Raw genomic sequence first — 23,427 nt, 5'->3', positions numbered from 1 at the left:
CGTCTTGCAGACATCTGTTCTAATAATAGAAAGCTGGGGAGTGGGTCTAATGAATACAATGAAGGAGGGTAAGAATCGCATTATCAGAGGAGACCAGGTGTCAAGGAGAACAACACTGAGTTGGTTAGGAATACGAGTTTGAGAAAAGATGTCAGAATATGGGGGTTTATGCCAAGGGAGATAAAGGTGAATGACAGGAATGAAGGACCCAGGATTAGGGGAGTTGTTTAGTAAGGCATATTCAAATAGAGAGTTCAAGAGGGTCGTGACCAGGTTTCTGCTTTTGTGTGTGTTGGTTTCATTGAAGGTGCGAGCATACCTCAGATTTTCTGATGAGAGAGATTAAAAATCATTTGAGCTGCTGGGAAGAGTCTGTTTACAGCAAATAGAAATATGATATCCCCTACTTCCACCCCAACTGAGGGAGGATAGCTTAGATCCTCTCAAGGAATTGGGGGTGGGGGGTGGAGTTTCCGAACATCAGGGATGTATGGCCCAAGGCAAGCTGTCTCCTCACTCCAGCTCTTTTCCTAAATCTGTGATGCCCTTCCCATGTACTTGTAGGGCTGGGCAGGGGTAGGACTGACTTGTCAAATCAGTAAGGGAGCTTCATCTGGATCGGTGATAACATGCCTATGTTGAGGGGACTGTGTGGATGACTGAGACTCCCAGTTCGCTTGTTCTCCAGGAGCAGGCCATGGCTCCTACCCTCGGTCATTTGAGCCCATCCTTGTTGTAGGAGTGTATGGCTTCATTGGCTAAAGATTGAAAGGTTGGGGGATGCCACAGAACCGTGCCGAAGAGTGATGTAGGAGTGGGAGCTCATAGGGAAGAAAATAGTCAGGCAGCGTATAGAGAAACAGAGGCACAACTCCCAGGACCATTTTGATCACAGTCTCCGTCCTTGGGTAGCTAAATGCCCCTGAAGGCTTGGAATGTCTCGCTAGTTATTATGGACCTAAATAAGGCAAGACCAGTGTGGGAACAAAGTTGGCCTTGGGAACTTTGAATCTTTCAATCTCTAGTTAGTACTACCACTCATAACATAGAAACCTAAACTTTGATACGTTTACTTAAACGGAGGTCTACCTGACACACAATGTAATATGTGATGCAACAACTCTGGATGTTTCCCTGTGATCGCCATAAGCGTAGCTCCCGTCTGTTAATGTATGATGCCATTACGATACCACTGACTAGATTCCCTATGCTGTACCTTTGAGCCTTGTGATTTATTCATTCTATAACTGGAGCCCTGAACTCCCCTCTCCCCTTCACCCATTTTGCCATCCCCCCACCTCCCCACCCTTCTGGCAGGAGTCAAAGCTCTGCATTTATGGGTCTGTTTCTGCTTTTGCTCTGTTTGTTCATTTATTCCCCTTTTTACATTCTACACAGAAGTGAAATCATATAGGATTTGTCTTTCTCTGTCTGACTTATTTCACTTACCCTCATACCATCTAGGTACATCCATGATGTTGCAGATGGCAGGATCTCATTCTCATTTATAGCTGTGTAATATTTCAGTGTGTGTGTGTGTTTGTGTGTGTGCGTGTGTGTGTGTGTATGTGCTTGTGTGTGTGTGGTCTCTTCATGTATTGGTGGACACTTGGGTTGCTTCCGTATCTTGTCTATTGTAAATAATGCTATAGTAAAGATAGGGGTGCATATATCTTTTCAAATTAGTATTTCCATTTGCCTTGGGTAAATAAATACCCAGTAGTGGAATCACTGGATCCTATGGTATTTGTGTTTTTAATTCATTGAGGCCCCTCCATAGTGGCTTTCACTGTGGCGATACCAATTTATATCCCATGACCGGTGCACAAGGGTTCTTTTTCCTCCACACCCTGAGCAACCCTTGTTGTTTCCTGTGTGTTGAAACTGAGCCATTCTGACAGATGTGAGGGGAGAAGTCATTGTGGTAACGTTTACACATTTCATTTTCAACCATTTCAGAGCATTGTCTGCCTGTCACATTTGGTTATGGAAACTCAGACTGGGTCTTTCCTGGAGATTTCACAGGTTAGGAGAGGTCCAGGCCAAATAGAGAACAGAAAGCTTTTTTTTAAAACAGGGTCCAAATTGTGAAAGACCTGTACTCTGGAAACCGTAAAACACTGATGAAAGAAATTGAAGGTGACGGAAAGAAAGAGAAAGACATCCGATGCTCACAGATGGGAAGAATACATATTTTTAAAGTGTCTACACTACCCAAAGCCATCTACAGATGTCATGCAATCCCTGTCACCATACCAACAGCATTTGTCACAGAGCTAGACAAACAAGCCTAAACGTTGTATACAACCACAAAAGACCTTGAATGGCCAAAGCAATGTTGAAAACGAGGAACCCTGGAGGTATCGCAATCTCAGCTTTCAAGTTCTATTCCAAAGCTGTAGTAATCCAAACAGTATGGTGGGTACTGGCGTACAAAATAGCCTTAGAGCTCAGTGGAATAGAACCGCAAACCCAGACATAAATCCACCACTGTATGGTCAGTTCGTCTTCTACAAACAGGAAAGACTATCCAGTGGGGAAAAGGCATTCTCTTCACCAAATGGTGTTGGGAAAACTGGACAAGCCACATGCCAAAGAATGAACCTGGACCAATTTCTGTACCATACACACAAATAAACTCGAAATGAATTAAACACCTAAGTGTGAGATTTGAAACCATAAAAAAAAAAAAAAAAAGAAAATCCTTGAAGAGAGCACAGGCCGTCATTTCTCTGACTTTGGCTGTAGGCACATTTTACTAGTTATGTCTCTTGAGCCAAGGGAAATAAAGCAAGAATAAAGTTTGGGGACTATATCAACCTACGAAGCTTTTGCACAGTGAAGGAAACCGTCAAAACTGAAAGGCAACCTCTGGAATGGGAGAACAAATTTGGAAATGTTTTGCAAATCCAGTAAAGGGTTAGTATCCACAATGTCTAAAAAATGGATACATGTCAACATCACCCCCGTCCAAAAAAAGCCCAGTTTACACATGAGCAGTAGACATAACCAGACACTTTTCCAAAGACAACATACAGATGGTCAACAGACACATGAAAAGATGCTCCCCCAAACTACAACGAGATACCACGTCACACCTGTCAGAATGGCTACACTCCAAGACACAAGAAGCAAGTGTTTGCGAGGATGTGGAGACAAAGGAAACCTCTTGCACCGTTGGTGGAAATGCAAATGGGGGTGGCCCCTGTGGAAAACAGTATGGAGGTTCCTCAGAAAGTTAAAACCAGAACTCTCCTATGATCCAGTAATTGCACTACTGGATACTACCCAAGAGAATACAAAAACACGAATTCCACGGGACACACACACTCCCGTGTTTATTGCAGCATTATTTCCAACAGCCAGCGCAAGCGTCCTTTGACAGCTGAGTGAACCAAGAAGAAGCCCTATATGAATGTATGTGTGTGTGTATGTATATCCACACACACACACACACACACACAAAGACACACACACATACTGTAATTTTAATCATAAAACAATGAAATCTTGGCATTTGCAATCACCTGGATGGAGCCTGAGTGTAGTATGGTAAGCAAAGTCAGGGAAAGACAAATGCCATATGATTTTACTCACGTAGCACTTAAGAAACAACAAACGAGCAAAGGGAGGAAACAAAAGGGGAGACAAACCAAGAAATAGGCTCTTAACTGCAGAGAAGAAACGGCTGGTTGCGGAGTGGAGGTGAGTGGTGGGAGGGGTGAAAGAGATGATGGGGATGAAGGAGTGCCCTTGTCATGATGAGCACGGGGTGAGTATGGAGTTGGTGAATCACTATATTGTACAACTTAAACTAATATAACTCTGGATGTTGCTATTACTGGCATTAAAATAAAACTTAATGAAAAAACCAGAAGTAAAATTTTAATGATACCAAGAAACTTCGTGGAATAAACAGATAGGCGACCTTTCCCTGAACTTTTTAAAATTTTGTTTGTAAATGAATGAACATGTTTTTCTTGTATTTTTTTTGCTCTCAAGGCTTTCCGACAAACCTGGTCCTGATGATTCATGGTCTACATCATCTAGCCAAGTCTTAGATTTTGGTACCAAGGTAAAGTACCCTCCTGTGAAACTCACTTTCCTGCTCTGAATTGAGTTTTCTCCCTTATTTATCTGAAAATTTAAGAGGAGCCTGTGTATCATCATTTCATGTGTGTCATGGAAAGTTAGCAAGAACAAACCACTTTACAGATACATGACGCGTTGAATGTTTTGTTTTGTTTTGTTGTACTTTGGTAAATCCTGCAGGTGGAGGCTCATCAAAGAATGGGCTGGAAAATATATAATGACCGTCATATGATATTGGGAAAAGCTTTCCCATTATGGAGGCAATATGACATTTGCTTAAGGATAAGGATTATTACTGTGATAGTAACATGACTGATACTACTCATGCCTAAATGAAACCTGATAGGGTCCAAGTATCTATTGTAGGTTGCCCCCACCCCCACCCCGGCCCGGGCAAGTTTTATTTTGGTGACATACAGGATTTTCCTTTGGCTCTATCCTTTGTTCTACATTTAGACTAAAATAATATTAGAAAATGTAGAAATTTAGATGCTTACATTATTTCTCAACATTTACCTTACAAAGGTGTTCTCCTGTAGTTTTCAAATAACTGCATGAAGAGTAAGTTAAAATTGTGCATCTCCCCGAAGAATACGTATTTTGCTGAAAAGAGTAGCTCTATGAGCAGAGGCTCTTCATAGCCAAGTTGTCAAATTTCTGATTTCAGAAATCTTCCTTATTCTAGCTTTGAACACTATCTCCTCCCAGTCCTTGTGTCAGATTCTAAAATTTAAAGTTTCAGACATCTGATATTTATTTCAGTATTCATTTCAAAGCCCCTCAGTCATGATAAGCTCCTGGAGGTTAGGAAACACACTTGTCAGACGCCTGGAGCTCCTAGAATAACGTCTTGCTTGGAAGAAGCAATGTCATGGTTTTTGAATGGGAATAAATGAGTAGGGAAATGGAATTCCGTAGAATGGAGTTTGAAAAGGAACAAAATACGCATGATATATCACAATTAAATATGTGAATTTAAAAAGTCAGGCTTCAGTTTATATTCCGTTTTAGTGTTTAACATGTATAAACGCAAATGAATTCTATTGAGGAAATCAGGAGTTACATAAGAAAGAAGGTTACAGTATATTTTTAGTATCCTCCTATTGTGAGCTGAAATTTGCAGAGAAAAAGTCCTCAGCCTTTGTTTGTGTAACCCCATCTGTGTCCCATTACACACATCCTTTGAAGGTTCCCATTTCTTCCTAGAATTCTCATTCCCAATTCTTTCTCCATAGTGAATGTTGACGTATTAGAAACCTCTCTTTGTCTGTTCTTTTGTTAGTCTAGTAATAATTTCTAGCTTTTCGGAAGCGATAGATGCCAGGAATTGAACAGTTTATTTATAGTGAAAAAACTTAAATTCTTTATTACAGCATTTATAACCAGATAACTGTAGAGTGATAAGAGTCAGTATTATTAGGGATATACTGTGAATCAAAGCCTCTCTTTTACATAAATATTAGATAGATAGATAGATAGATAGATAGATAGATAGATAGAGATAGAGATAGAGAGATAGGTATAGATAGATAGAGATAGATATATATATATAATATACAGTTATATACACATATATATTTACACTTATATATATATACACACACATGTATACATATATATGTACACATACACACACACACACATATATATATATACACACTCATAGAGAGAGACATATATCTTTAAAAGGTTTAAAAGAGACTATTGTTCATAGTATATTCCCAATCGTACTTATGTACCTGTTGAAAAATGTATGTTGTTTCCATTTACCTTCTTTTGCTCACATTGTTCCTTTTCTTTTTTGTCTTAAGCTCATTCTTGATTGATTGGTCATGTGTGTTTTTTTTTTTTTGTTTTTCCCTCTTCTCCCCCCCATGCTTTTTATGGTATTTTTAAAATTTTTTTAAAGTTTATTTATTTTTGAGACAGAGAGAGACACAGAGTGCAAGTGGGGTAGGGGCAGAGACAGAGGGAGACACAGAATCCAAAGCAGGCTGCAGGCTCCGAGCTGTCAACACAGAACTCAACGTGGGGCTGAAACCCACAACCCGTGAGATCATGACTCATGAGCTGAAGGTGGATGCTGAACTGACTGTGCCACATACGTGTTCCCCGCACCAGACTCTTTTTTAATGGTTTACCCTTACCCTAATTTGTCCTTGCAGAAGCTATTTCTTTAGTGTCTGTTCTTGTAGTACATCACTTTCTGTCAACTCCATTTTCAACATATTGGTTATGGAATCTACTGTCTGTGTGTGGTTTCCATCCAGGACTCATTGCCCCACAAGGTTTTTTATTTTTGTTTTTCTCTTTCTTGGAAGGGACAGAGCTAAATGTTTTTGAAATGTTTGTATTTCTCTTGGAAAGGGAGGGAGAGAGAAAGGAATGAGCAAGTGCTCGTTGTTGTGATCTGACAATATGTAAGGAATGATCTCAGGCCTTTTATATTTGTGGAGGGCTGTTTTGTGACCCAGGATGTCACTTGGAGACATTGGAGAATGTTCTATGTGAACTTAAGAGGAACATGCGTTCTACTGCTGTTGGATGAAAAGATTTTAATACATCAGTGTTGATATACATGTATATAAATGCATATATATGAGGCCAATATATATCTATGTATATCTGAATACATCTGGTCCAATGACACATTGGATCTGTGTTTCCTTACTGATTTTCTGCCTTGACGATCCGCCTATTGTCATGAGTGGAGTCTTAAAGTAGTCTACAATCATGGTATTTGTATGTATACATTTAATCATGTTTGTGATTATTCGATTCATATGTGTGGGCGTTTCACTTTGGGGCCATAAACATTTGCAACTGTTAGCTCCTCTTGATGGATAGACCATTTAATTATGATCTATGCCCTTCTGAATCTGTTACTACAGTCTCTGGTTCAAAATCTAGTCTTTCTGTAGGAAGTGTGGCGACTCCAGCTTTCTTTTGACCTCTAGTATCACGATAGGTGGTTCTCCATACCTTCACTTTGAATCTGGAGGTGTCCTGGGGTCTAAAATCAGTGTCTTGTTGACAACATATTGATAGATCTTGTTCTTTGGTTTTGTTTTGTGTTTTACCCATTCTGATTCCCTGTGTCTTTTGATTGGGGCATTGAGTCCATTCACATTCAGAGTGATTCGTTAAAGATATGGATTTAGTGTCATTGTGTTATCTGAAGGTTTCATGCTTTTGGTGAGGCCTCTGGTTCTTTGTAGTCTCTGCTGCTTTCCACTCACAGAGTCGCCCCTTAGGATCTCCTGTAGGGCTGGTTTAGTGGTCATGAACTCTATTAGGGTTTGTTTGTCTGGGAAAGCCTTTCTCTCTCTTTGTATTCTAAATGACAGCCTTGCTGGGGAAGCGATTCTTTTCTGCATATATTCCCATTCAGCACATTGACCGTTTCCTACCCCTCCCTTCTGCCCTGCCAAGGTTCTTTGGACAGGTCTGCTGCTACCCTTATGAGTCTTCCCTTGTCGATTAAGACTCGTTTGTTCCTAGCTGCTTTCAGAATTCTCTTCTTATCTTTGTATTCTTCCGCTTTCGCTATGACATATCGTGGTGTTGACATGGTTTTGTTGACTTGGAAGTGAATTCTCTGTGCTGCCAAGACTTGGATGCCTGTTTCCTTCCCCTCATGAGAGAAGCTCTCATCTATACGTTGTTCAAATAAACCTTCTGCCCCTTTCTCTCACTCTTCTTCTTCTGGAACTCGTAGGATGTGGCTAATATTTCATCTCACTGAATCACGGAGGTCTCTAGTACCTGCCTTTTGGTCCACAATTTCCTTTCTTTCCTTTCTCTGCTTCATCTTTGTCCACCAGTGGATCTTCTTTTTCACCAATTCTGTCTGCTGCTTCTCCCGTCCTTGCTGTCACTGCATCTAGTTTACCTTTATCTCCTTTACACCATTTCATTTTCAGTGTTCATTGTGACGATTCCTTAGGTCCTTGATCTCTGAAGCAGGAAATTGTCTGCTGTCTTCTGTGCGTGGTTTCAAGCGCAACTATGCGTCTTATGAGTGTCAATCCCAAAATGTGCTCACATGTACTGTTTCTGTCTCTTTTGAGCACTTCACTGGCTGTCCTTTCCTCCCGGAATTTTTTTTGAGGAGAATTCTTCGATTTCGTCGTTTTGGCTAGATTCCTGCCCTTTATGTGTGTTAATAGCTTGTTCTGTGTCCCACACCTGCGAGTACTACTATAATAAAAAGAGCTCCTACACTGCCCAGGGCCTGGCAGTTGAACAAATGTTTTTGGAGTGTGTTGTGTGCACTCTTTCGGTGCGTCTTTGGCTGCTTTTCTCGCTACTTGGAATGGTGGTTTGGGCGTTCCACCAGGTGTGCTTTGATTTGTTTGTTGAAGTAATCCTGGAAAAAAGAAGAAGAAGGTGGTGAATAATCCTTTGCCCAAACAAAAAGAGAAATGACAGGAGTGGAAAAAAAGACCAGGCAGTGACTCAAAGGAGCTCTAGGGCTTAATCCAGAAAGAGAGGGGGGAAAATGAAGAAGGAGATCTAGAAAAGTATAGAGAAAATGCACAATCAAGCAAACAAAGAACCAGAACAGAGGAAGAAAGGAAAAAAATATATAGATATATCTATATATACCTATATATAGGTATATAGGTATATATTAAGATATATCTATTCATGTAGATATATAATTAGTTTGACCCACGTGAACTCGAGACTACTAGGCTGTTTCCAAAGGGAGACGAGGAAAGAGGAGAGTAGAAAGAGAAAAAAGGGGAAAGAGAAGAAAGGGAAAGCAAAGGAAAGAAAAGATTGGCGCCTGGGTGGGTCAGTTGGTGAATCGTCCGACTCTTGAATTTGGCTCACGTCATGTTTTGCTGTACGTGGGTTCTTAACCCCCATCGGGCTCTGCAGTGAGAGCATGGATCTTGCTTGGATTCTTTCTCCTTCCCTCTCTCTGCACCTCTCCTGCTTGATCACTCACTTTCTCTCTCAAAATAAAGAAATAAACATTAAGACAGAGAAGAAAAAGATAAAAAGAATAGTAATTCAAATGAGAACAAAGAAACAAAGGTAGAAAACCAGAGGAGAGTTGTCCACTGGTGTCTGTGACAGGTGGTTGTGCTGGTCTACGGGAGGGGCTGTCTGGTCCCATCAGTGTCAGTCTCACTCCCACAGAGAGCAGTTATGAGGCACAAAGAGGCAGGGTTTTGTGTAATTGGCCTGCCTCCACTGAGGCTCACTGTGCATTCCCTGAAGCCCCACGATGTGGGTCATGGAGAGAGAAATGGCGACACCCCAATCTCTCCTGCTCACACGAGGTGTCTCAAAGCTCACTGTTTAGGTCGTCCTCACAGAATATCCTGGGGGCCCGGCTTGCCTTGCTGCAAATTCTCCTGTGCTCCCTGAGCACTGAGCTGGGATTCAAAACCCTATAGGATCCCGCTTTACTCAGACCTGGTTTTGGAGTAGGACCACTCTGCCCAGTTGACAAAGGTCCTCTGGCTCATGCCTGCAGAGTCTTTTTCCCTTGGGCAGGGCAATACCTCCCCTTTACACCATACTCAAGGTGTTCTCTCCCAGTGTTTCACTGAGAGCCTAGGGGCGGCTCCCTCCCCACCAGGCATGGGAGGTGGCAGCTCTTTTCTAGAGAAAGTCTGGCAACCTTGAAAAGTCTGTTTTTTAGCTTCTAAGGCTGTTTTGCAAAGTAGAATTGGCTCTCTGGACCTCTCCTTGGTCTGTGTTCCGGACAGGTTTTCTCATATCCAAATACACTTCCCACAGCCTCTCTCTCTACCTTCCTTTCGTTTCTCCACCAAAGGGCTTCCCCCACTCCATGCCTGTGCGGACCATTTTATTTCTCCCAATCCGCATACACACCCTGCTCTCCCGCCAAGCTTTGTCTTTGCACCTGTGGAGATTTTTCTGTCCCTCTGCAGCCTGTATTCCTGGTATTCCAAGTGTTGTGACCTCAATACTGCTGTGTTTGAGGGTCAAGGGAAATTCTGATAACTCTCCTCTGCCATCTTTCCTCCTCCCGCCTCCTTTTATTTTCCTTTTCACAATTTTACACTTCTGTGTAGGTTTGCATTATTATATCAGTTTAGTTGTTTTATAGATATTTAAGATGGGCTCTTCTTACAGGAAATGTATTGATCTGAATTTTCTTTTTTTTTCCCTTTTTTTAAAGTTTATTCATTTATTAATTGTAGAGAGAGACAGAGAGAGCTTAAGTGGGGAGGGGAAAAGAGACAGAGGGAGAGAGAGAAAATCCCAAGCAGACCCTGCACTGTCAGCGCAAAACCAGATGTGGGGCTTGAACCCATGAACTGCGAGATCATGACCTGAGCCAAAATCAAGAGTCAGTTGCTAACTGAATGAGGCCTTCAGGCGGCCCTAACATTTTCTTTGGGAGTCCCCTGGGTACTTTTAATTTAATATGCCTTAGTTTAAACACATTGTGTCTGACCCATTTCCTTTCCTCTTCCCTGACTCTTTTTAATCTGCCCTGTCATTTGTGTTCCCTAGCCTAATAAATAGCAGCCCTGGAACAGGAAACGTCCTGGATTCCGAACTTCCCTGAAATCACCGCATCCACTCACTCACCACATTCGATATTTTGTACCTGCTTACCATTTTTCATATGTTATTCCTGTAATTCACTCGCTCAACTATAATTTTGCAGTACTCTTCTGGTTTTGCTTCCTTTACGTTCGTCCTACATTGCTGCCAGAGTGACCTTTCTAAAATATACTTGTGACGATGTCACTCCTCTGCTTATTCAATGGATCCCCATTACCTGAAGGTGAAAATTCACATGCTAGCATAACACTGCTCTTTTTTCTTTTTTTTTGGTTTCGTCCTGATGTTCTAGTAATATCTCTCTATCTATCCCATTCCCAAGAACTCTGTTCCAGTTTTGCCATATTGCATAGGTGTTGTCACTTACTATATTATTTCATACTTGATTCTTTTGCCATTATAGAATGCCCTTCACACCCTCCCTGTGCACTTTGTCTGTCTTTTAAGATACAGCCCTATCTTCCCAGCGTTTGCTGAGCTTCCCAAATGTAAGTGTTTTCTCCTTTGTGCATTCACTGTACGTTATTCACTTCCCTTGCAGAACTAGTGGATGTTATTTTTCTGTCCTTACCTGTTTTCATGCATCTCTACTGCTACTAGCATATAGAACAGACTCTGTCTTTTATTTCTATTTCCAGCTCTTCCCCAGATCGTGGCTATGACTTGACAGATACAGTATGTGCTTGTCTTTTTGAGTGGGTGAGTGCGTGACCAAATGAATCAATGTGATATTTTTCTGAAGTTGGGTTTTTGTTTTGTGCTGCTTTTCTAGGAAGGAACTTCAAAGTCAGCAATGGAAGCAAAGGAAGATGGTGTTGGTATTATTGAAAATGTGACACCAGAGCAAGCAGTTAATGACAGTTTGATTTCTGCTGGTGGAGTGCATAAAAATTACAGAGGTGGTAAGCTAGTGAATCTCTGTGAGTTGTTTTCCTATGATTAAATGCTAGTATGAAAAAAACTCTGGAAGTATGTAGATCCAAATATATTATCCTTTTTTCGTGAAGGTGTTTTTCTGTTGCTATCTTTCTTTAGAAGTATCCCAAGTACTACCCCCTTTTACTTCCGGAAAATCGTGAACCCCCTGAACATCTTTTCTGCTATTGCTTTTATCTTATTGAAATATTCATGAATGGAGATAGACTTGTGTATGTGTTTAAAATTCATAGTAACACATGTTTTCATTAATTTATCTGTGACCCTATTCTCTAGATATCATGTCAGCATTAAAATTAGGAGAAGAGGGAGATGTAGAATCACCTTCTCTTCCTGAGGTACTGTCTTCTTCTTATTTTTAAGTATAGGCATGGAGTGATGTTAAAACATCCAAGAGATGCGTTGACTTTGCCTTTTGAATGATTAAAATAACATCGCAGTCATACTTGTAGTAATATAAGTAAAGTAATGATGACCTATTCTAAGGTGACAACTAGGGAAGGAGGTAAAAAAGTCCTGGTCTCTCAGGCCCAGGCAGCTGCTGCATAATGCTACAAGCGCTGTATTTGAAATCAAAGACATGCTAGCATCTTGGTTCCGTCACTTCCTAGCTGTGGGATCTCGGAAAAACTTGCCTCAAGGTCAATGACCTCGTTCCTAAAAATGGCACCAATACCCACCTCTTGGTTATGCATAATGAACAAATGTGGCAACGTTTTGTAACCTGTAAAGGGTGCTATAGAAACAGAAGACAAAATGATCACAGTGGCTTTTAGTGACTTACTAAATATTGAGGATACTTTGGTGAATGTTTGTTTATTGTTGAGAGTGGGGTGGGGGGACAGAAGATCCGAAGCAGGCTCTGCACTGAGAGCAAGGAGCCCAATGCAGGATTTGAACTCATGAACTGTGAGAACATGAGCTGAGCCAAAGTTGGGCGCTTAATCGACTAAGTCACCCAGGCCCCCCAAGAATATTTGTTTGAAATGTGAAGATGTCTGAATGCCAATAAAATGGTCATAGGGTCCAGAAAAGAATGGGAAATTAGGAATGGGTTTTTGATTTTCTAACTCGGCACTATGTTAAGTTCTGGTAATCTCTTAGGGGAGACATCATATAGGTATACAGTTGACCCTTGAACCAGGTGGGTTTGTACTGTGGGAGTCCACTTACACACAGATATTTTTCAATAAATAGAGTACCATTCTGTAAATGTATTTTCTGTTCCTTATGGTTTCTTTTTCTATTAATTCTTTCTTTTGAGAGAGAGAGTGAGTACAGAGTACGTGGGTAGGTGAGGGCAGGGTGAGAGAGAGAATCTTAAGCCGATTCACACTGCAAGCATATTTTTTTCTCTTTGATATTAATTGATTTGGCTGCTAATAATTTAAAGATTTCGCATTCCCTAGTTATTAATCCTTAAACAGTACTCAAATGCACTTTAGTGCTCGTTATAAGGGATGGTAAGCTAAATAGTTTTTAAGGTTTATAACATTAGAAATCATCTAACTTATTTTTTGGTCAATTTAACATCTAATGAATTGTTTAGTTCCAAAAACTGACAAGCTTAAGTTTATGAGTTCATATTTTTCTTCTGTCTTAGGCTAAGGCAAGTTAGTTTTCACTTCTTGCAGGAGGTTACAATCCAGTGACTTGGGAACAGCTAAACATAGATGAAGAAAGTTAACAGTACAATTGTAATTATTTTCTCATTTTTCTTTGTCCGTACTTGATTACTTAAGGACAAGGTGTTTTTACAAACATGTATCCTGCCCGAAAAGACATGTGAAAATCAAAACAAGGAAATTAACCACCCATTTTTGCAACTGCAAAAAATTACTCAAGGACCATCAATGAATAAGGAATGTGATAGGGAGCATGATATATCTCTATATTTAAGACATGCTTCTATGCAAAACTTTGAGGAAATGTGGATCAAATAAGGCAAATTAGACTGGAAACATAGCTTAAAACTCATCACCAGTGAGTGAAAGCTGAAGTTTGGTGAAATTTGTTAACAATACAGCATTCCTACTCATCCTGAAGAAGAACCACCATGGGTTCACTCTAAGGAGGAACCAACTGAAAGGAAATACCTTCGAATTGGACAAATACTGTGCTTGACTGTGAGGAAGAAGATGCATTTGGAGTGTCTGTCTCGGTAGTATTTCAGGCATTTCCTGAACAAAAAGAGCCTAGTCTTGAAAATGTCATTCTCTCTCATTCATACCTGGGTCCCCAGAATATGCTTGCCAGTCATCTTCTAAGCTTTCTTTAAATGAAAGCAAATCATCCAGGACATATAAATCAAAACCACACTGAGATACCACATCACACCAGTCAAGAGTGGCTACGTGACCAAACCAGGAGACTATGGATGCTGGGGAGGATGTGGAGAAACAAGAACCCTCTTGCACTCTTGGTGGGAATGCAAACTGGTGCAGCCACTCTGGAAAACAGTGTGGAGGTTCCTCAAAAAATGAAAAATAGATCTACCCTATGACCCAGCAATAGCACTGCTAGGAATTTACCCAAGGGATACAGGAGTGTTGATGCGTAGGGGCAATTGTACCCCAATGTTTATAGCAGCACTTTCAACAATCGCCAAATTTATGGCAAGAGTCTAAATGCCCATCACCCGACGAATGGATAAAGAAATTGTGCTTTATATACACAATGGAATGCTACTTGGCCATGAGAAAGAATGAAATATGGCCTTTTGTAGCAACGTGGATGGAACAGGAGAGTGTGATGCTAAGTGAAATAAGTAATCCAGAGAAAGACAGATACCATATGTTTTCACTCTTTTGTGGATCCTGAGAAACTTAACAGAAGACCATGGGGGAGGCGAAATGAAAAAAAAAACAAAAACAAAACAAAACAAAAAAAAAACCTTCGAGAGGGAGAGAGCCAAACCATAAGAGACTCTTACAAACTGAGAATAAATTGAGGATTGATGGGGGATGGGAGGGAGGGGATGCTGGGTGATGGGCATTGAGGAGGGCACCTGTTGGGATGAACACTGGGTGTTGTATGGAAACCAATTTGACAATAAATTTCAAATTAAAGAAAGAAAGAAAGAAAGAAAGTAATCAGACTATGAAAATGAGAACAAACCAGACATTGAGCATCTTTTTAACAACAATGAGGATTTTTAAAATGATATAGAAAATAAAAAAGCAAAGAACCCACTAGTTACATTTAAAGTGAAAGAAGGCCAAGAGAGTTTGACATCCAAATGGCAAAAAATATGGACCAAAATACCACCGATTGTATATGTGCTGCCGAAGCGAGCACGACCACCGATTGTAAATTAGACCTCAGTCTAGTGACTCATAGAGCTTTTTTGATTTGTGGCTTGCATGCTGCGATGTGATGAAACACATGGTTCCAACAAAAAAGCATGATATTTCTGCTGTCACAAACACGAGAAAACAAAACCAGTACAAGACTTTTTTCCAGAAGCCATTATATGCAGATAATGACAGTACTCATAACTATAAAAGTATTGATTCTGAATTAGAAATTGTGAGTTCTTCTTCCGCATCTAGTTTTCCAGCATCTGAAGTACATCTAAGTGAAGAATTACATCAAGATATGCAAAGGTTTAAGAATGAGATAGGCATGTCACAAGTAGAGTTCCTGTCTTTGGAAAGAGAGAAAGTTCAACCTCCAAAAGAGAAGGAGGTCCGCCTTGCTTTTACTCTTGTTTTTTCTCTTTAGCAATTATCTGATCCATTCTGAGTCTCCACTCAAAAGAACAAGAGTGTGCATACAATGGAATTGTCTAAATAAGTAATTGTGTCTGGAAATAGATTATTTCTGCTATCTAACAAAAAGGAGTTCAGGGAAACATTCTTGTGATTTGTTTTCCTTAAAGTTTCAGTGTCAGTCTTCCAAGTAGTATATGAACTGGGAAACTAACTTAGCTATATAAGTACCATGTGACCTCATGAACCAGAATAACCATAAAGAAACTGCTTAAAAACCATAATAATCTCCAGGTTGTGTTTTTTTTTTTAATATATTGGCTTAAATATAAATTGCATTTCCATAAACAATAAAATGAGAAAGAAGCAATAACTAAGAGAAGGAATATAAACACATGTTCCCAGCTAAAGCAATCTATGTATTGCTTCAGTATGTGTCTGTAGACTCTGGGTCTAGGTTTCTTGCTTGTCTAGCAAGACAGCGGGATGCAGGATTACAATGGGAGAGACAGCTAATGTCCCGGAGAACACAGGAGCCCGGATTAAGGGTCCTTGTTCTGTTTTTAATAGGATCAGAAGGCTTCCAAACATGGTGATGGACGTGCACAAAGAGACAATCAATCTGTGAACATGAACTCATGGGCATGAGGGAAAGGGGATTTCAAGATAATAGGGTGTTAGGGGTTAGGGTCAATGTAAAACAAAATCCTGGCGCCTGGCAGATGGTTGTTAACAGCTGACCTGAGGCAGCTTCTCTGTTTATCTTAGCTAGTCTAGGGGAGAAGAAAGATGCTACCTCAGGATCCACAAGGCACCTTTCTTTTGCTAATTAGCTCCCCTCTGGGCATCTTCACCCTGCAGCCTACAGCCTATAGCCCTATTTACCTGTTTACCTCATTTGGTCCTTCCTTCCTGTGAAAGCAGCTTTCTGCCATAGTACTCAATTGGGGAGTGTGTCCTCCTGAATATCTAATCTTGTTTACCTCTCACACCTTGGTCTTGGAGCCTTTGCCCCTCCCTCTCTGTACCTAGATACCTAATATTGTTTACCCAAACTTGGGTGTGAGCATCCTATGGCTTTGTAATTTTCTATGCCTGGTTAACCCATCAGTTCAGGCTCAGGGAATTCCTAAGCTGATTCCCCCACAAAAATAGGCAGTCTTGTGTGCTTTATTCACAATCTTGGAACTTAGAATTTCAACATGACCCCTTTGAGATAGGCTTAATAACAGCTATTTGTATTATCACCCCTTTTTTCACATTTTTTAATCTCATTCTCAGATGTTTCTGTTGAGTCAAACCTTCACTTTATGTTCAATAAAGTATGATACCTCTTGGCCTGTATGATTTTTACCATGTAGGTAGCATAAACCTTCAGCAAACCTTCAGTATTTAACTCCAAGGGAGAAAACTGAGTTTTGAGATGTGTGGACTTTAGAAATAGACAAAATCTAGAGATAGCCTCCTTTAAAAGAATAAGTAGCTAATCTCCTCGTCCCAAATCAAGGTATTAATTTACTGTGCGAAAGTCACACTTTTCATGCATCTGACTAATTTAATGAATTTGTGGTAACTTCTCTGATTCAACATTCAAGAATTGTATCCTCTCTTTTGGTGCCATAAAATGCTAGGGAATGCCACTTTAGGAACTTGGTACAAATCATTTAACCTTTTTGAGTTTTACTCGCATTATCAGTAGTAAATGGGATTAAAGGTGATCATTACTTTTATATCCTCTCCCTATAAAGTTTTATGGTTATTGAATGTGAGATTCGGAGAGCATTACTAATTTCCCAGAATGCCACCCTAACGTCTGTTTCACTTTGTTCCTTTTGTGTCGTGGCAAACTTTGGTTCATAAATTTTAGGGGACACTGTCACTTTTTTTGAGAACCTTAGGATCCAAAAGAAAAAGAATTGTAAAAGGCAGTCAGGGAAAGAATAGCTCCGTGCAGAAAGAGGAAAGCTTCCTGGTTTTGTTACAGGAGCACCTCCATGTCACATGTTTTAAATCTGGCTGTTGTGTAAAACCCAGGTGGTAAGGAAAGAAAAGGACACATTTTGTCTCTTGTCTTTTCATTTCTTTGTATCTCTTGGTCAGATGGGGTGGGGTGGGTGGGGAATTCTCAGTAGCAAAGTGTGGATATGAATCAGAGTACAAAATTAAGAAAGCCCTTTTAGAAATTTTGGTAACTTCTGCTTTTTTTAATTCCAACAGAAATGAAGGAGAGTTTATAAAAATTACTATTACTTGTAATGATAAAGTAAACACAAAATATTTTCCTCCATTGAATTTATGACAAACTAAGTGTCAACTGATAAAGTTAATGAAAAAAAACTTCTTTTTATTGACTAAAGTAACAATTACCTTTAGTATCAGGTTCCATTAAAGGTTGAAGAAAAAAAGAAGCACAGAGGAAGTGACATGGAAGTATCAGAAAACATACATGATGCTGCGGCTGCTGGATTAATTCCACAAAGACAGAATGGAAAAACTGATAGCCATCAATTGCCTATTACAGAAAATAAAGATTCTGATAGGTAAGCCTATAGCAATATTTAAATAGTAGGTAATTGTTATTTTCCTATGCAACAATCTTTTCTAGTTTGAGCTAATCTTCATGATGAACAAATTTCGTATTTTTCGTGGAGATATTTCATCCTATGTGCTAATGAGAAAAATGTAAATACCAATGAGATACCATTTTTTGCAGTCATAGTGATAAATATTTTATTAAATAAAATAGCCAAAGTTAGGAAATGTGAGGAAAATGACATTCTTAGACACTGTGGTTAGATGAAATTCGTAACTCCTTTCTGAAAGGTGATTTAGCAGTGTATTTCAAAATTTCAAATATGTCGGGACACCTGGGTGGCACAGTTGGGTAAGCATCCAACTTCGGCTCAGGTCATGATCTTGCACTCACGATCTTGAGCCTTGTGTCAGGCTCTGTGCTAACAGCTCAGAGCCTGGAGCCTGCTTCAGATTCTGTGTCTCCCTCTTTCTCTGCCCCTCCCCTGCTTGTGCTCTGTCTCTGTCACTGTCAAAAATAAATAATATAACGTGAGAAAAATATTTCAGGTAGGCCATCTCTTTATTCCAATGGTTTCATTGCCAGGACTGGGTCCTTCTGAAATACGTGACTTCTATAAGCAAGCGCGTGTGCCTGCACGTGCAAACACACACACACACACACACACACACACACACACACACACACACACATACACTATAAGGGCATTTATTATATATTATACATATACAAAATAGGACAGATATATTAAGGTTACATATATATATATGTTACATGTATATGTGAAGGATATTGTATATGTGAAGGATATAGTCACATGTATATGTGAAGGATATATGTGAAGGAGATAGTCTAAATGTTTATTGACTTATTTTGAGAGACAGACAGAGAATGTGCACACTCGGGAGCCCAAGCATTGAGGGGGAGCAGAGACAGAGAGGGAGAGAGAGAGAATCCCAAGCAGACTCCACGTTAACAGTGCAGAGGCCAACACAGGGCTCGATCTCACGACCACAAGATCATGACCTGAGCCAACATCAACAGTCAGATGCTCACCAGACTGAGCCACCTAGGGGCCCCAGAGATAGGCTAAATATCCATTCATTAATAAGGAAGTAACGTTTCACTTCTATAAAGTAATGGAGTATGTGACCATTTTAAAAAATGAATTTAGGTCTATGTGTACTGATGGTTTAACAAAGTATATTTAAAGCATTTGGTTTGGTTTGACGTCATGTCTTATGCACATTTTGTTAGAATACTTTGAATATCTCCTGAATTGCAAACGGAAGTTCCCTGCTACACTGGCAGTCTACCAACAAAATTGCTAGTTATTAGATTTTTGGTTTTGTTTCCCAGTGCATGAGTGCTCCAATGTTGGACCCTCAACTTAATCTGATTATTGCCAAGAGGATTCACGTGGCAACATGTCTCATATTCTATATAAACATTTCATGGCCCCTGTGCTATAAACCAAGATGCTGGTAATGCAATGAATCGTTTTCATAAAGGTACCTTGCTTGCATGCCATTATCCTGCCTTTTTAGAGAATATATTTCAACATGAACCACACCAAATTTTTCAACAGTGCCTTCATGCTATACAATTTGTGACAATTCAGTTTACAAAGTAGGACAATTTTCTGCATTCCCAACTCCTTTTACTTCTGTGCATAAAATTTTAATATGACTCATTACTTTGGATAGTATAAAATATCCTAGAGTTGGGTGACGTTTTAAAAATGTTTGTTTATTTTGAGAGAGAGAGAGAGAGCATGCACACATGAGTGGGGGAGGAGCAAAGAGAGAGGGAGAGAGAGAATCCCAAGGAGGCTCCATGCTGTCAGTGCAGAGCTCGAAGCTAGAGAACCTAGAGATCATGTCCTGAGCTGAAATCGAGAGTTGGATGCTTTGTGGACTGGGCCACCCAGGTGCCCTTAGAGTTTAATAATTTTTATCAAGCACGAAATACTGCCCTTGAAACTTCGTTTTTCTGTGGTCTTTCTAAGCATGAGAAAAATGGTAATCAGCTTATATATATCTAGAAAAAATTTAAGGAGTCTTCTCAGTGTACAATTTTGTGAGTTATTTTGTACCTTGGTCTGGCATTTTAAAAAAGCAAAAAAAAAAACAAAAAACAAAAAACAAAAAACAAAACCTAGTGTTACATATATGCAATTTTTAAGACTTCCAAATATTACAAAAATACTACCTAATCAGTATGTAACAATTGAAAACTACAGCAATAATAGAAAATTAGATCAACCATGACCATTCCACTTAGCTATGAAATCTGTCAACAGCCTTCTTCACTCTCTGATCCTGATTTCCCTCCCTCCCATCCACTCTTGAATTCATTGTAGCAATTTTCCCTCTCACTCCTCCAGAATTGTTTTTTCAAGGTTACCACCGATTTTCACTTTAATAAATCTAAACAATTTCATACATCTCATTTTACTTAACCTTTCAGCGATATTTGACCCAATGGAAAACTCTCTCCTCCAAAATTCTGTCTCCATGTTGCTTGTAGGCTATCACTCACTCACCTGATTTTCCCGCTGCCTTTCTAGTCTGTACACCTCAGCCTGATTTACTTGTTTCTTCTCGTCCACCACCTTTTAACCCATTGATGTCTTCCAGGAATTTGCCTTTGATTTTCCTTCTCTTGACTTTTACTATCTTGTATATTCTAATGATCCTCAAGTTTACATCTCCAGCCCGGATCTCTCTCCATAATTCCAGGCCCGCATATCAAACTGCCTACTTGATACCTCTTTCTGGATAGCTATTGCAAACTTAACATGTCCCAAATTGAGCTCCTGATATTCTTTCTTAATATTTGCCTTTCATGTCTTTCCTAATTGAGTTAATAACAGTTCTACGTGTTGCTCTGCTAAAAAACTTGGTGTCATCTTTGACTCCTGTCTTTTTTTTTCTTTTTTCTTTCACTTTTTCTTTCTCTTTTCTTTTTCTTTTTCATACACATCACATCTCATCTGTCAGCAAATCTTGTCATGTCTTCCTTCAAATATATCGAGAATCCAAACACGTCTTCCATGACCAATAGACTATCATCTGTTTTTTATATTGGTGTAATAGGTAACTAAATGGTCTTCTTGTTTGTTTGTTTCTTCTTCTGTTTTTCCTCTGTTTCCGTTAATTCTAAACACATTGGATCTAGTAAAACGTAAGTCGGATTGTGTCCTTCCTCTGCTCCAAGCCTAATTGCCTCCCATTTCGCTCAGAGTACATGCCAAAACTCTTCCTAATGCCGACAAGGCCTGGACATGATCAGGTGTCTCCTTCTCTCTCTCTGATTTGAACTCTTTTCTACCCCTTTCATTCTGTCCAGCCATACTGATTTCTCACTACTCTTTAAGTACTTCGGACATACTTCTGTCCTTGCTGTTCACTCTATCTGGAATGCTTTCCCTCAGATACCTCATGGCTTGCTTTTTCCTTTTTTGTTTGTTTCTCCTTTCAGGTTTTTGCTTAAAAGTCACTTTCTCAGCAAGGCCTTTCTTGGCCATCCTGACTAGTACTTCAACTACCCTTTTCCCTGTAACACATCAAAATGTGATTTCTCTGCTTTAGTTTTTCTCCTCTAATACTGTATATTTTGCCTGTGTAGCTTATTGTTATTGTATGTTTACTTCACTCATGAGTAGGATTGTTATCTGTTCATTGCCATGTCCTCAGTGCCTAGAAAATGTTCTAGTCTATATAGTACTTATTCAATAATGTTTATTGAGTGAACGGAGTTTAACTTGTGTGTATAGTTTTTAACATAATACTAGCCCCCACCTTGACCAACTTTGGCGTGGGTTCATTCTGACAACTGAACCTGTCAGTTATATACAGTTTTTGGATTTTGGGGGGCCCAATATTGTGTTTACTTCCTACTTGCTCTTTTAGTTGTATTTATGTTAGTTTTAATTATGGTGAAATGTATCAAAGAAATAGCAAACTTCCTTTATAATTATTAAGGAAACTAAAATATGGTGGCAAATTATTATAGGACTTTAAAAATTCTTGCCAAAGATTATGAGCCCTCAATATCTGAAATAAAAAGATGACGTTGGAATTGATCACTTCCAAATAAGAGCGAGCTATGCTGGTTAGGTATAGTCTTTTTTAACAGAGCAGTCTGCTATTCTTATACAGGGTTTGGGGAAGAGTGGAGTTTAAAAATTAGGGGACTTTCAGAAAATTAAATGGTTTTTCATCATCTGAAGCACCATGCTTATTTGGGTGAGACTGTTGTGGATTGGTTGGCACGCTGAAGCATGTGTATTGGGGTCATTGTTGTCCTTTATATTCGCTGTCTTTCAGAAGGAAGGAGCTGAAATGGATTGGTTGGTGAGTAGGGCTGGTGGGCATTGATTAACACATTTAAAACTGATTCTGCTGGCTTCTTGTTACCATGGCTACGTGTTAGGGTTTCTTTTGGTTTTGTTTTGTTTTGTTTTTTCTAAGTTGGAGGTGGCTTTCACCAGATGTTTTCTACTTAAAAGTTGCTTCTATTGACTGGGTTCAAAATGAAAGCTATTTCAAATACTATAATTACAGATTCATTTTTGAAGTTTGGGTCGAGAGGTGATAATTGCTTTCACAAAGATTCTTCTTTTCTTGGATGTTATTTCCACGAAAAAAGTTATCTGTATAACAGTTTTTTGAAAAAAACCACAATTGTTCGTTTTGTTTTTGTTTTTGGTGCTCTTCGGGGCTCATGTTTAAGTCCTAAATAATCTGTGGGAAATTTCATTATTTTTGGAAATGTACGTAGCTGTATGGTAATAATATTCTGTTGCATGCATTTAGTCCATGAAAACAGAATTATAATTTTCTTTTTGGTAAATGCCCCATTTTTTTCCTATCAGGATTAGATATTAGGCGAAAAGTATGCAAAAGTTACCAAATCATTTTTAAAAATTTTTTAAAATGTTTATTCATTTGGAGAGAGACAAAGTGAGAGTTGGGGACGGGCAGAGAGAAGGGGAGGCAAAGATTCCGAAGCAGGCTCCAGACTCTGGGATGTCAGCACACAGCCTGATGTGGGGCTCGAAGCCACAAACCCTTAGATCACAAACCGAGCCAAAGTCATACACTTAACGTACTGAGCCATCCAGGCGCCGCAAACCATTTTTTTTTTAAACAAAAGCATAACTAATCAGATGATTGTTATTTCTGAGCGATAGATAATAACATATGAGTACTTTTGAATTTTTGAAGTTTTTCCAGATTTATGAGATATAAGTAACATACATCTGTGTAACTGTAAGGTGTACCTGTATTAATTTGATACACTTTTATATTGTCAAATGATTACCACAATAGTGTTAATAGTTCCATCATCTCACATAAATATCATTTCTTGTTTGTGATGATCTAGTCTTGTAGCAACTTTCAAATGATATGATACAGTATTGTTCACTGTAATCACCATCCTGCACATTAAATACCCAGAATTAATTAATCTTGTGACAGGTAGTTTGTACCCTTTGACCAATATCTACCCATTTCTCACAGCCTCCTAACCCTGGAAACCACCAGTCTGTTCTGTTTTTCGTGCAATTTTTTTTTAATTCCACATATAAGTCAG

General features: G+C 39.4%; 1 protein-coding gene across 1 annotated transcript in view; it reads left to right on the top strand.

Annotated features, from left to right (window-relative positions):
- LOC147572806 (uncharacterized) overlaps window positions 1–23,427 on the top strand; it is a 38,640-nt gene that overhangs the window by 5,360 nt on the left and 9,853 nt on the right. The window contains exons 3-6 of the mRNA XM_086693474.1: window positions 4,003–4,075; window positions 11,420–11,549; window positions 11,860–11,921; window positions 17,685–17,833. Of these exons, the coding sequence (XP_086549600.1) occupies window positions 4,003–4,075; window positions 11,420–11,549; window positions 11,860–11,921; window positions 17,685–17,833 (414 nt within the window). The remainder of the gene's footprint in view (window positions 1–4,002; window positions 4,076–11,419; window positions 11,550–11,859; window positions 11,922–17,684; window positions 17,834–23,427) is intronic.

Source organism: Puma concolor, chromosome E4, assembly GCF_028749965.1.
Source record: "Puma concolor isolate L17-30 chromosome E4, mPumCon1.1.hap2, whole genome shotgun sequence".
Taxonomy (NCBI): Eukaryota; Metazoa; Chordata; class Mammalia; order Carnivora; family Felidae; genus Puma; species Puma concolor.
Note: the sequence above shows the minus strand (reverse complement) of the source record. Positions and strands in the feature narration are given on the sequence as shown.